Source organism: Coffea eugenioides, chromosome 8 (assembly GCF_003713205.1).
Source record: "Coffea eugenioides isolate CCC68of chromosome 8, Ceug_1.0, whole genome shotgun sequence".
Lineage (NCBI taxonomy): Eukaryota > Viridiplantae > Streptophyta > Magnoliopsida > Gentianales > Rubiaceae > Coffea > Coffea eugenioides.
This window is the reverse complement of record NC_040042.1, coordinates 32,442,119-32,454,483: the sequence shown is the minus strand read 5'-3', so window position 1 is coordinate 32,454,483 and position 12,365 is coordinate 32,442,119. Positions and strand designations below refer to the sequence as shown.

The following is a 12,365-nucleotide window of genomic DNA, read 5'->3' as shown; positions in this document are numbered from 1 at the left end:
TCCGATTGAGGCGTTTTCAGATACGTTGGAAAGTTGAAACATAGAACTAAAATTTTCATGTTTTGACCAAAAGCTGATTTGATACGGATCAAAGTGAAAAATGAAGCCAAAAATGTGAAATCTCAAAACTGCCCGTGAAATAGGGCATTTGGTAGTCAGGGGTATTTTAGTAATTTCATAGGCTACAGTACTCTGATTGAGCTGAAATTTTACAGAGAGCTATATAGCTCCATTCCCTACAACTTTCATGTTTTGACCTAGGCTTGATTATGCCTCTAACATGGACGAATTAAACAAGTCATAAACAGGGTAGATTCATCCTTAAGGTTGGAAATTTGATGATTCAATGCTTGAAAATCACCTTTATGTCTCAAATCAATAGCCCAAGTCTCTATGCAAGCTTACCAACATCATATACTAGATAAAAAACAAGAATCACAGCTGAAAATATCAAACCCTAACTCAATTAAGGATGGATTCAAGGTGAAGGTTGCTAGTTTCTCTCTTGTGTTTTTCTCTCTTGAAGCTCGGCTGGAATGTGCAAAAATGAAGAGGAAAAGAAGTGAATTTGGTGATAAAAATGAAGAAAATTGGTTGGTCAAATAACCCTTGGATGGTTGCCACTTGTCACTCCAAGATTAAGTTTTCAATTTTTCTTCTTTTTCCTTTCTTTTTGGTCAATAATTTTGGCCCTCTCTAGGATAATTAAGGGCTGATATTTCTGCAATAATAACAAGGATATTAAGGTAATAAAGTGGTGTTCAAGTGGTGTACTCAATCGGTAACAAACGGTACACGTCAGTTCAACCCGTTTTTCCTTATTTCGCACGTACTAGGATTTTAACTTATGATTCACTCACTTATTATTATCACTTCTATTCACACACTTTTTCTTATATAAAACTCACTCTTAACCACCAAATCTAGTACACATACCTCACCAAGTGATCACACGGCCAAAATACGCAAAAAATCATAATTTACCCGAACTATAAAACTAAGGGTAAAACTCTTAAATTTCTTATTCATTATAACTATTGAGGGAGTGAATGCATAGTAAACCTATCCTAACGTAATGGATTCCAACTGAAAGGAAATTTGTAAGAAAAACATGAGAGATTTTACAACTCCATAGATCATCAACTTAATGTAATCCAACAATCCATCAAACTTAATTACCCCTCACGAGCCTACTAACCACCCACCTATTAAAATTACTTATCATAAAGCATGCATTGTCATACATAAACTCAATTAAACAAAAACATTTTTGTCACAAGTAAAACTAGGGTTTTTGATTAAAATTTAAGGTTTCTAGTCTTTTAAAACAAAACAAGGTTTTAGAACAAAACAAAATAAATAAACCTTAATATCCTCTTTGAAAACAATATCCTAAAATTCGGTGTATCACATCAACACCCTTTTGCAGCCTAGCTTCAGAAGGTTTGGTTCTATCAGAGGATTCAGCAATGGATCATCAACCCTCGTAGATTTTGGGTGAACATAATGCCAGATGCCCTCAACATAGGCCTTCGCCTGTAATTTCGTTAGCTCAATACTGATTAGATCTTTCCCCAAAAAATAAGGACAATTGAGAAAAATTGCATCAAGATTGAAGCCGTCTAGTATCTCCAGCCAAACCCTTGACGCCATGTTATGTGCTAAGTTGCCACTAGCACTAGCCCCATCAAAAGACACCCTATCAAAGCCAGCATAATCCATAAGCCATACCTCAAGACCCTCGCCATTCGAATGAGAGGCAACCCATTTGACTACAATCTAAGAATCTTCATAAGCAATAGGCAGAGGGTGCTTAGGGATGAGCCGATAGTTAATTGAAACTGCTACAACACCAGCTTCTGCAACTATTGCATTAAGGTGTGCGTGATATGTAGGAGAGAAGACAGATTTGATCAAAAAGCCTCCACCATGTAAGTAGATCAGAAGAGTAAGTTTTGTATCTCCAAACCTATTCCAACAAAATCACACCATTTAAATTGTATAGAACAGCCAACTTTGTGGGGAAACAATAATATCAACATTAAATTGCGCTAACAGAGTATCCAATTTTGGAATGGAAACATTTAGTTGACAATAGAAACTGCGATTTTGTAAAGCAAATCATACCATTAAAAAAAAGAATGAAATCTCACCTTAAGTTGAACCACCAAAAATAGCTTCACCAAAGAATCATACTGAAATTCAAAATACAATGGCAATACAAATAAGTATTTACCGGAAGACGAAAGGAACATAACGGAAGAATGTGAAGGGGCAGACATTTGAATAATTGAAGCTGAAACTAATGCTCAGTCATAAATTCCTTAATAAACCACGTTGTCCTTATTTTAATTGAGATGAAAGTGACGTTTGAAGTTCTTCAAATTATAATAGTAAAACAACAGTAATAATTGATATAAATCAAAATGAATGTCTCTACAAGGATATTTAAGTAATTGCACTAATAAAGAAGCTATTATGAGTTGTACCTGTTGTAGAAAAGATGACCAAATAATCTCACATTCCCAAACTACCCAAACCTTTGAACAAATCATCACTGCATCTTTTAAAACACAAGGACATTTCAGTAAACACAATAATACACATGCTATCTAAAGTAGTACCCAATGCTATAACTACACTCAAAACAACCTCACAATCCCAAAATATCCCTACTCTTGCGGTTGAAATCCAAAGCCATTCTTTGACCCAAACTCATTCCTATATAGTATAAGGATATATATAACGTAATACAAGTTGTGAGAACCATGATATTAACATACGGTTGTCACTTTTTAAACTTTCTATTGGACCCTTAATTATAAAATTAGAGTGGTTCCAACTTATCAGAAACAAAGTTTGTAAAAAAAAAAAAAATCTCCTTCTAAAACTGAATGCCGCCATCTTCAACTGCATACTAACGAAACTACCACTCAATTCATAGTTATACGTCATTAAACTTCTCCCATTATTCAATCTTCATTTTCTACCATCTGTACACAATCATATAGTCTATTAAATAACTTAAAACAAGTTCTAAATAATTACCTATTTATGCCAACATGTTATATTAGATTTATAAATTAATTTTCTATACTTGACACCATACATATCGTTATCATTGGACACATAACAATTCATTTGAATTTAAATTTAAAATCTAAAATTTTCTTATGTATCACGTATTCAATTGTAATAGTGTATATAGTTTCACTGTACATAAGACTAACTCTAGATTTATTGCTTAAATATAAAATCAATTTTCATAAAAATAATTTAGATGAATATATTAGTTTTATTTGGTGCTCACATCCAAGTGTCCATTGAGTACGAGTTTTGAAAGTCTTTACACTATAGTTACAAGCATCCGGAATAGAATAGTCATGGGCGACGTACGCGCCTGCTCTTTTCTCTCAATTTGAGAAACAGATTTACAAATTAAGACAAAAAGAATCGGGAGACATCTGTATCACACAGTAACTTATCAGAGTCTCCGTCAATCTTAGTTTTCTCTAATTAATTGCTATGTTTTCAGAACCAGACCGGGTATCGACTCGGTCGAGCTTAGGGGTCAATGGGTTCAATCGGGTTCGATTGGGGTTGAACCGGATGACTTCATAAACAAAAATTATTTAAAAATTAAAATATTATATGTAAAATACCTAATAACATGTTAATATTAATAAAGGTATAGTCATATATATATATTTGATGTTTCAAATATATTTAACAAGAAAATACAAAGAAATTAGAACAATCAAGTAGCAATTTATATTATTTAATAAGCATTAACAAGTTTAGAATTAAAATTATGAACTTAATTGAAAAATAACACCAAACTTTAAGACAACAATTGTAAAGTATGAAATATTTGAGGTATATTAATAATTTTTAACAACCTAGGAGTCAAAACATAATATTAAAAATATTTTGCCTTTCAAAAAAAGTAAAAATTGATTTCGGTGGTGGATGGTGGGACCCGAGTGTATTGGCTGGAAATGTGGCACATGGTCAACGGCTTTGGGTTTGGCAGGTTCTCTACATCTGGTTCTTATTTTTTCGGTCAAATCGGGTCAAATTCGGTCAAACCTGATTTTTGACTTGGTTTGACCGAGTTTTAAAATTTTCAATTTTTAGAGTTAATTCGGACCGGATAATTGGACAGTTCCCGGTTCGACCGGTCGGACCGACGGGTCCGATTCGAGTTTAAAAACAGAGATTAATTATCAGCAACGCTAATTATGACGTTGGAAAATTCGCACAAGTCTATTGGCCGGTGTTATGTCAAAAATACTACAAAGATTGAAAGAATACCACCATGCACTAGTCCTACAAATTAGTACATCAATTATTTACCATAATGTATATGATACAAAAAGCTTAAAAAAAATATACTTTGGTATAGCGTGTAGTAGGCTGCAAATATTTGAAATAGTAATAGTATTTACCAATAGTTCACTTGACAAATGATATTGAGAAACGTCTAAACTTTTGAATTCAGCAAGTGTCTTGCCTTGAATATGCGTTTTTTGATCCCGCTATTTCTTATTGAAAATGTGCCTTCTGAGCCTTATGGGAATGCATTTTGTTTATTTTGGTTATATATCAATTAACCCTCTTGTAGTTTATGAAAATTACTCAATATCTCTTCTCTAGTTCTTGCAATGTTTATAACATGTCCTGTAAAGGATTTTTTGTGTCATATTCAAAGAAGTATCCCATACAAAATGTGAACTTGCTTGAAATAAGATTAAACACCATAAATATATCTATTCAGATGTTTCTTTGCTTTGATCTAACAGGGAAGCGTGAATGTCCTTAATTATTGAGTCACTATCCGAGAAGATCTCTTCCGTGCTATTAATCAACTATATAATTGAGGATGCATCTCCCACCAATATGAGAGTAGGAATCATCAGCATCTTAGCAAATAGAGTCGCTTCCCTCACTTCAGCAAGTTCAACACTGACTAGACCTTCCATTCTTTTTAGAGCAGATCACGAAAAATATCAATAAACTATACACTAGTACTTGTTCAGTTCATTAAATTACTTTGTTAGCCAAAAATGTTACTGAACTAATCAAATTGCATGTTTTGTAGCATTCAGCGTAATTTCACCATGAAGACAATCGGAATGGACATCACGGGATCTGTAGGCATAGGGTTTGAAGGACAAAATGATCTAAAAACTTTGAGTAATCTAAAGAAGCCACAATGGTAGTGCCACAATAGCTAAACTTCTTGGCTATTCACTCTTCTTCTCCTAAAATTTATCTACAACTGCTGGATCCTCAAGCTTTCCACTCCACCTCTACTGCTCTGCTTACTCCACCTCTACTGCTCTGCTTAATGCCCCAATTATCACCACCACTATTATAAACACTATGTTTTACCTTCTCCCTCCCACCTATCTTCACCGCTCCGTTCCTTTCACTCGGTACCTCCTATTATGCCAGTAACCCATGAACTTCTCGCCCCCTCCATTAGAAGATTCTCCTCCCCCTTCCTCTCTATTTGGGATAAAGCCTACATCTCTAGTTGTTTTAGCCTCTTCTTCTCCATCGTAAGAGTCACATCACTTACTTTATAGTTTTTCATGTCCTCCAAAAATGCAAGACTTATAATTTTCTAAGTAGATCTAGAAATCAAATGAAAGATGTGATTGATGAATTTTCTTCCTCTCTTCTCCCAAAATTTTCTACAGTGAGTTCTTTTTTTATACTTTTTTTCTTTCTATCTCCTTTCTCATATGATTTAATGAATGAATTCCAACTTTGAATGGCTTAGCTCTACATATGTAAGCCTGATACAAGGCAAGATTGGTTGATATTATAAAGACAAGAATGTAAGACACAGGAGGGACACCAAAAGCTTTGAGAGAAGAACTTCTTGACTTAGTCGGTGGTGTTGTGAATCAAGATGGTGAGTAGAAAGACGGAAAAATTTTTGGTTTCTAGGTATTAAATTTGCATTGATGATGTGGCAAATTTTGGGTCACTTGGTCTACAGGTGGAGCTGTAAATTGGGTCTATTCAAGTATTTACATAGACAAAAGTTAGCCAAAAAGATGAACCAACGATTATATCCCTCCAAAATCAAGCCTACAAGTGGAGATAAAAGAATTCCGTTTGTCTTAACGATTTAATTACACGGAATGCTACAAAGCATGTATTTTGGTTAGTTTACTGACATTTTTAGCTAACACATTAAATTAGTGACTTGAACAAGTACAAGTGTATTGTTTGGTGATATATTACACGATTTGCTCTTCAACGATAAACTGACCATCATAACTACGGATGACCACACCAATACCAAAACCTTGCTTAATAGTAGAAATGGAAGTGTCAAAATTGACCTTATAGTGGGGAGCAGGACGCATTGACCAGGGTAGGGATGAACTTTGAGAAAGGGCTAACAAAGAGCAAGCGTTTGCTTCTTTGAAAGCTGCCTGGTGCTGGAGAGCAAAACTAACAATGGTCAAAGGTTCTCGAACTTTACCATTAAACATTTCATCATTTCTGTTACTCCATATTTCATAATAGAGTACCAAAAAGTTCGCTATCCTTTGATGGCAAAGATCTAAGAATTTCCGTCACCCAAATGTCAGGTCCAGATTGGAGACATGCATTAATTTGCCTATCCAGAAAAGTACGAGCCCAATATTTGCACCGAGATAGGGCAGTCAAATAGAAGATGAGATAGATCTCCGCGTGGATTTTTGCAAAGAGCACATTTGTAATCAGCAGAAATCTTCTATTATGGAGGATTTCAGGCGTAGGCAAGGAATTATGACATATACGCCATGGAAGATGCTTGGTCTTGTTGGGAATTTTAAGAGACCAGATTTTCTTCCAAATATTATCTCTTCCCGAACTTGAGTTTGGTAGTTCTATTATTCAGATGTTTCTTAGTATATAACAGATGATTAGCCTTCTAATATTTGTGCAGTATATAATAAATCTTTTATACTTTGAATATTGAAAAAATTTAACAGCTAATCTTTAAACTTATATGACGAATGTTTACCTAATTGTAATCACGAAACATAATTGCAAAATACACAAGTTATTTATAAGTACATAAGCTATTTCGTAGAATTAAGGATGGCAAAATTTTAAAGTTGAGAATAGAAAATTGCAACTGAGCTGTTAAGTTCCGAGGGTTTACCGAATTTAATCAATAAATTCACTCTAAGTTTAAACTCTTCATCCCAATTGAATGAATCAAAGACACAACGATACTAAAGATGCCAAAAATATGTTAAAGTTCACTATTTTTTGCTAGCAATTAATATCTAATCTAAGACAATAAATTTACAGGCAATCATTTATAATATCAAATTTGTATCACTATCAATATTGAAAATATGATTAGTTAATTAGTGATACTATCAATATACATATGTGTGTGCAGAAACATATAAAAAGACAGAATGATCTTTTATTCAACTTAGTAATTTGTCAAAACAAACACGTTATTAAAAGTTTCAAAAAGGGGAAAAAAAGGAGATACAGAACGTGCAATGCATGTAATCCCAGACTAGTTATATATACTTAAATACAGGAGTGGGCAAAATAGAAAAACATACTTCACTAACTGATACTGCCTGCATTCATAGGGCCAATCCCTTGAAGACATCAACATGCACCACTGCCATCCTCAAATAGACATGAAATCCACAAGCATTGCCCTTATATGGTCTTCAATGGCATGTGGCTGAGTGAATCCATCTATTCGGTGCTTGTAAACGGTTTCACTTACTCTTGTGATGTTGAGAAGCATTTTGAGAACATCCCTTGGAATGGGAGTAGGCCTCAAGCATTCCTCGTTCATAACCTTCCAAGTATCCTCCCACATCTCTCGAAACTTCCTGGCTGCCTCTTCCTCCGATACATTATAGTCCTTCATGTAGCATTCAAGCGCTGTGCCACTGCCCCTTTCTTTGTCGAACTTCAAATTCGAGGAGTTCAAACAGAAAACATGAAAACTCTAATAAAATGCAGCGAAAAAGTTTTGTTTAATGCCGAATTACTCACATAAAGTATGAAAGGGTATTAATCATTGGTAAAGCAGTAACTCGCCAAGTGAACTAAATTGTATTTCATTTTGTTCATGAGAAGCATCCCAGACTGAATGCATATGCATAGTCTATGCAGCGTTTGCACAGAAAATGAACAAGATCTAAAAACAAGTTTAATCTATGTGCATGTTCTGTGGTGTCGCAGTGGTGGCGTAAGACTTGGAATGAGGAGTTGCAGTGTTGGTGTAAGAATTGTAGGACTCAATCATTTGCTTAAAAATTCAAGAGGCTGGCTTTCTCTATGACTGTCTACTTTCCATGGGTGTAATGGCTACTCTGGTCTATGCAATGCAGATGGCAGTTACATCTTGGAACAAGATTGCTCGCATCAGAGAGAATTGGGAGTTGGTTCTTGAGTGGGAATTGGATCAAAGTTGATTGTTATTGTTCTTTTTGTCCATTCTTTCAAATTTTGACTGTAGAGTGTATAGAAATAGTGTAGTCTAATGTAGATTGAGGATGGCTTCCTCTTCTGCAAAGCTCTCTTGGTAGATCTATCAATGAAAAAAGGATTTATTTTGCTCAAAAAAAAATGTGCATATTATGTTGGAAGTTTTGAACAAAACTAACAAGGCACGTAACATGACTATAACTTAATCCTATTTGGAAATTCTGTGAGTTATCTTAATCTAATTTTGATAACCAATTAACTGCTACAACAAATTCTGACCTTGTGACCTCCAAAATCATTCATCAATCGCATATGTGTTGAGTAAGCAGCCATAAGTTTTGGATTAGTTGACAGCCAGTTGATAACATCCTCTAAGGCACAATCCATGTACAAGAGAGCTGCTGATGATACAAGAATAGCTCCGATTGTGATCGCACCATTGCTCAGGTAATCAGCAAAAGAAGGCAATTTGTTTGTGAAGAACCACCTAGACTGAGTGAAGCTTGTCCTCATGTAATTTTTCCACTAATGAGGGCAAATGAACGCAGGGAAATATTGATTAGTACTCCATGTATTGGCGGCCACGACAATTTGAAAATTAACAGGCAAATTAAGGTGTATGTTAACACAGTCCTTAAAATTAGCAACATGGTACCGTACATCGTCTATATACTTGTCGAATGCATAGGTTCTTTGCCTTTTAGCTAAATCTTCCCCGAGTTTCTTATTAAATTTCAGAAGTGTGGTGTAGGAAGTTCTGATGTAGTCCGAGAGTTGATCGACTCCACTGCTATCCCAGATTCCACTGCTATTCCACCTGCACGCAAAGCAAAATTTCCTATATCAATGCACCTTACTGCCAAGAAGCAACGTCAAGCTAGAGAAGATTGTTTGGATAATCACCCTTTTATTATTTACTAGCTCATAGTAAGACAGCTTTTTAGTGCATTACTCAATTATTTTGGCTGGTATATGTAGTTTTTTCGAAGATGATATTCTTGGCAGCATGCTTGCCTCACTTGTGTGAGATGACTAACATAAAAGCCTACCTTTCCACGGAGCTTGTAAGAATTTGAAGTTCATCAAGAGTGCCATAAGCATCATAGATGTCATCGATCATTGTAAGAACGGCTCCTGCTTTCGCTGTAGTCATTCGAGCAAGAGAGTACTGAGGTTCATACAAGGCTCCAACAGCCCAGAAGTAGCATTCCACAAATCTGCTCCTTGCATATGGAAATTTCGATACACTCTCCAATTCCTTTCCCCACCTATACATTGTTACCATTTGTTAAAAAAAAAAAAGGTTGCACAATCATTCGTGAAGCATAGTCATATATGAAGGAATTTCATGTAATACTTCGGATAAAATTGCAAACGAGTGGCAGTTACATTGGCTAACTTTTAGTATAAAATTCTAATAATTTGTAGGGCACCGTTCAACATAGAAAGGGAGTAGTAATATAAGATTTTTATATTAACAACCTGGACTATGAAAGAAAATTTTTGTTTTTGGCAATTTAAAATGTTATGGATATCATAGAATCCTACTAAGCTCCAAGCGAACCTAAAGCTGCATGTAAGTATAGTACTGTAAAATATAAATCTCTGCAGTTTAGTGTTGATAAACAAATCTTAGATCTGCCCATTGGAGAGCTAGTGTCTCGGTGCACCTTGTTATCTCACAAAGGTCTTCTTTATATGACATCTGCAACAAGTGGTAATCCAACTTGGCTAGCCTCAGCAATACTTTATTGTGAGATTCATCTTCCTCATAGATGGAGATGTAACGCCAGGCCTCGTATCTAGGGATGCCCTTATGCAACGGCTGCTCAAGGGCATATTTCACTTGTTTTGCAGGAGTAGAATCCAAATGGGGTCCTCCAGACGTCAGATGAGTGGTTGTGAAAGCAAGAGCTTCTTCTAAAATTTCGTCTCCATGTGTTCTAACATGACTAGCTTCATATAGACTCAACAAACCCCTTGTGTCATAGCATAAGGATTCCTTGAACTTACCCTCAGCATCAGTGAATTGGTCAAAGATGCCTGTTTGGAAATTATTTGGAAATATGTTAGAAAAATTAGGTGTTAAGGTTTACTAATAGGTGAGTCCACACTAAAAATTAGCAAATCTAATATGAAAGTTGCGTACCACAAGAGACATTGAAACCATGCTGTCTAAAAAGTCGGAATTGAAGCGCTGCGCTAGATAAATCATAAGCTGAATACTCCCCAAAGTTGGTATACACATTAAAGAATTCTTGTAGTTGGTTTTCAATCTCGATATCAAAGTGATGCGAGACACCAAGTCGTTCTATTTTGTCTATAAAGTCGAATCTCTCCATCATGGTCTTTCCGGTTGCCAAAAGCATGCTATTCACTTCTGCCTTCAACATTTCAATCTCTCTTTCATACATTTCATGTTCCTGAAAGCATCAGAAAAATATTTCTTTAGTCATATTGTCAAATTGATCGCTTTGATATTGCTGGGAAATGGAACAATTAGAAACTAAACAGGAGAAACCAGACCCTGAAATCTAAGGAAATGCAACAGTGCTGCACTAGATGAATCCTACATGAAGTCGAGGTAAGAGCAAACCAAGTACAACTAAGAAACAGCAAACCAAATATCACAAATCAGATGTCTAGTTCTTCGAAAAATAACAACTAATCTTTTTGTATTTTCCCCCTTCTTGATAGGAGACTATAGAATTAATCAAGGGAAAACAATCATGCCAGGATTGATAGCGGATATTACAAAGGATCGTGAACTTGTGGGAGCGGATAACAATATGGTTCCAACTTATAAAAGGAAAAAATAATATGAACAAAAACATGTGAGGTTATAGGAGCTGAAAAGTAAGTATAACCTCCTTATCGGGAGTAAAGGGAGCGATACGATCAGACCAAATGTTTTCCGGAAAGGCTGCTAACGGGCGGACGGTCTCTTGTAGGCTGTTTGAGTGGAAAGAAGCTTGAGTTGACGCCATATTCTTGGGGAAAATTAGGGTAGGACTACGATCAATTAAGTGTTGTTTGCTGTGACTACTCTGATGATTAGCCAAGGAATTAGAGTACGTATTTATAGATCCAACCACCCAAGCAGTCGCTAGGAGCCAAGTAGAAAATTTTGCTCACATCATATATTTTCTTCTAAAAAGGAATGCTTGACGATAAAAGTAATAGTGAGAACCAAAAATCAACAATAAAAAAAGGATAAATACCTTTTCTTTTTTTAATATGGAAAACAAAAAGAAATTGAGCTGCTTTCAGCTTTATTTCATAAAGGAGTAATCATAATTATAGCACATTTTTCCAACTTTGAGCATATTCTTGTTGTGTTATTTTCCCTTTTCTCCATTAAATGGACTGAGTTGGATCCATGTGAGATATTAGGCATCAGCTCCATTTTTTTCTCCATAAGAAACACAATATATTTTTTGTTCTCTCTATGATTCAATTTTGTTTTTAACTTAACCAAACAGCTTAAAGCAAACCAAGCAAAAAAGGAAACACACCCTCAGTGTGTACTTCAATCTTGAAGAAAATATGTCGAAGAGTCCTTCACTAGCATTCATTATAATTAGTTGTAGGCAGTAGGATTTGCGTGGAGGTAAGCCTCAACACTCAACAGGCTTAACCATTCCCAAACCCTTCTCTTTTCCTCCCTTGAGGTGTTCCTCACTGATCTGAGCACCACCTTTGGGGTAGTATGTATTAGTGGTTTTGCAGATTGAACCTCCATCGGCAGAGGGTTCAAATTTGATGACACAACAGATTTTCTCGATTACATCGTTAAATCCATCAGCTTCAAGTACAGTATAACTGTATGTAAATTTTTCTTTGTCAATTCCATTTTGTCTATTTTTACCTATGGATATATATAAATTCTT

General features: G+C 35.3%; 2 protein-coding genes across 2 annotated transcripts; both read right to left on the bottom strand.

The window, feature by feature from the left end:
- Window positions 1-1,407: 1,407 nt before the first annotated feature.
- On the bottom strand, window positions 1,408-1,722 carry LOC113780561 (probable carboxylesterase 2). Its single transcript, XM_027326354.1, has one exon. The coding sequence runs from the start codon at window positions 1,720-1,722 to the stop codon at window positions 1,408-1,410; it is 315 nt and encodes a 104-aa protein (XP_027182155.1).
- Window positions 1,723-1,779: 57 nt separating this feature from the next.
- On the bottom strand, window positions 1,780-11,462 carry LOC113780560 (viridiflorene synthase-like). Its single transcript, XM_027326353.1, has 10 exons — window positions 11,343-11,462; window positions 10,625-10,898; window positions 10,146-10,518; window positions 9,525-9,743; window positions 9,103-9,292; window positions 8,755-9,000; window positions 7,766-7,954; window positions 7,593-7,654; window positions 6,259-6,522; window positions 1,780-1,969 (listed from the first exon to the last, which is right to left on the bottom strand). Exons 1-10 carry the CDS (start codon window positions 11,460-11,462, stop codon window positions 1,780-1,782), a joined length of 2,127 nt encoding a protein of 708 aa, XP_027182154.1.
- Between the last annotated feature and the right edge of the window lie 903 nt (window positions 11,463-12,365).

Bases quoted from the DNA above. Each gene is read 5' to 3' on its own strand.
- LOC113780560 (XM_027326353.1), bottom strand. From the start codon at position 11,462: ATGGCGTCAACTCAAGCTTCTTTCCACTCAAACAGCCTACAAGAGACC. The intron at 9,744-10,145 runs GTGCACCGAGAC...AACAATGTATAG, and splicing joins GACCTTTGTGAGATAACAAG to GTGGGGAAAGGAATTGGAGA. The intron at 6,523-7,592 runs GTATGTTTTTCT...ATGGAGTAACAG, and splicing joins AGGCAGTATCAGTTAGTGAA to AAATGATGAAATGTTTAATG.
- LOC113780561 (XM_027326354.1), bottom strand. From the start codon at position 1,722: ATGGATTATGCTGGCTTTGATAGGGTGTCTTTTGATGGGGCTAGTGCT.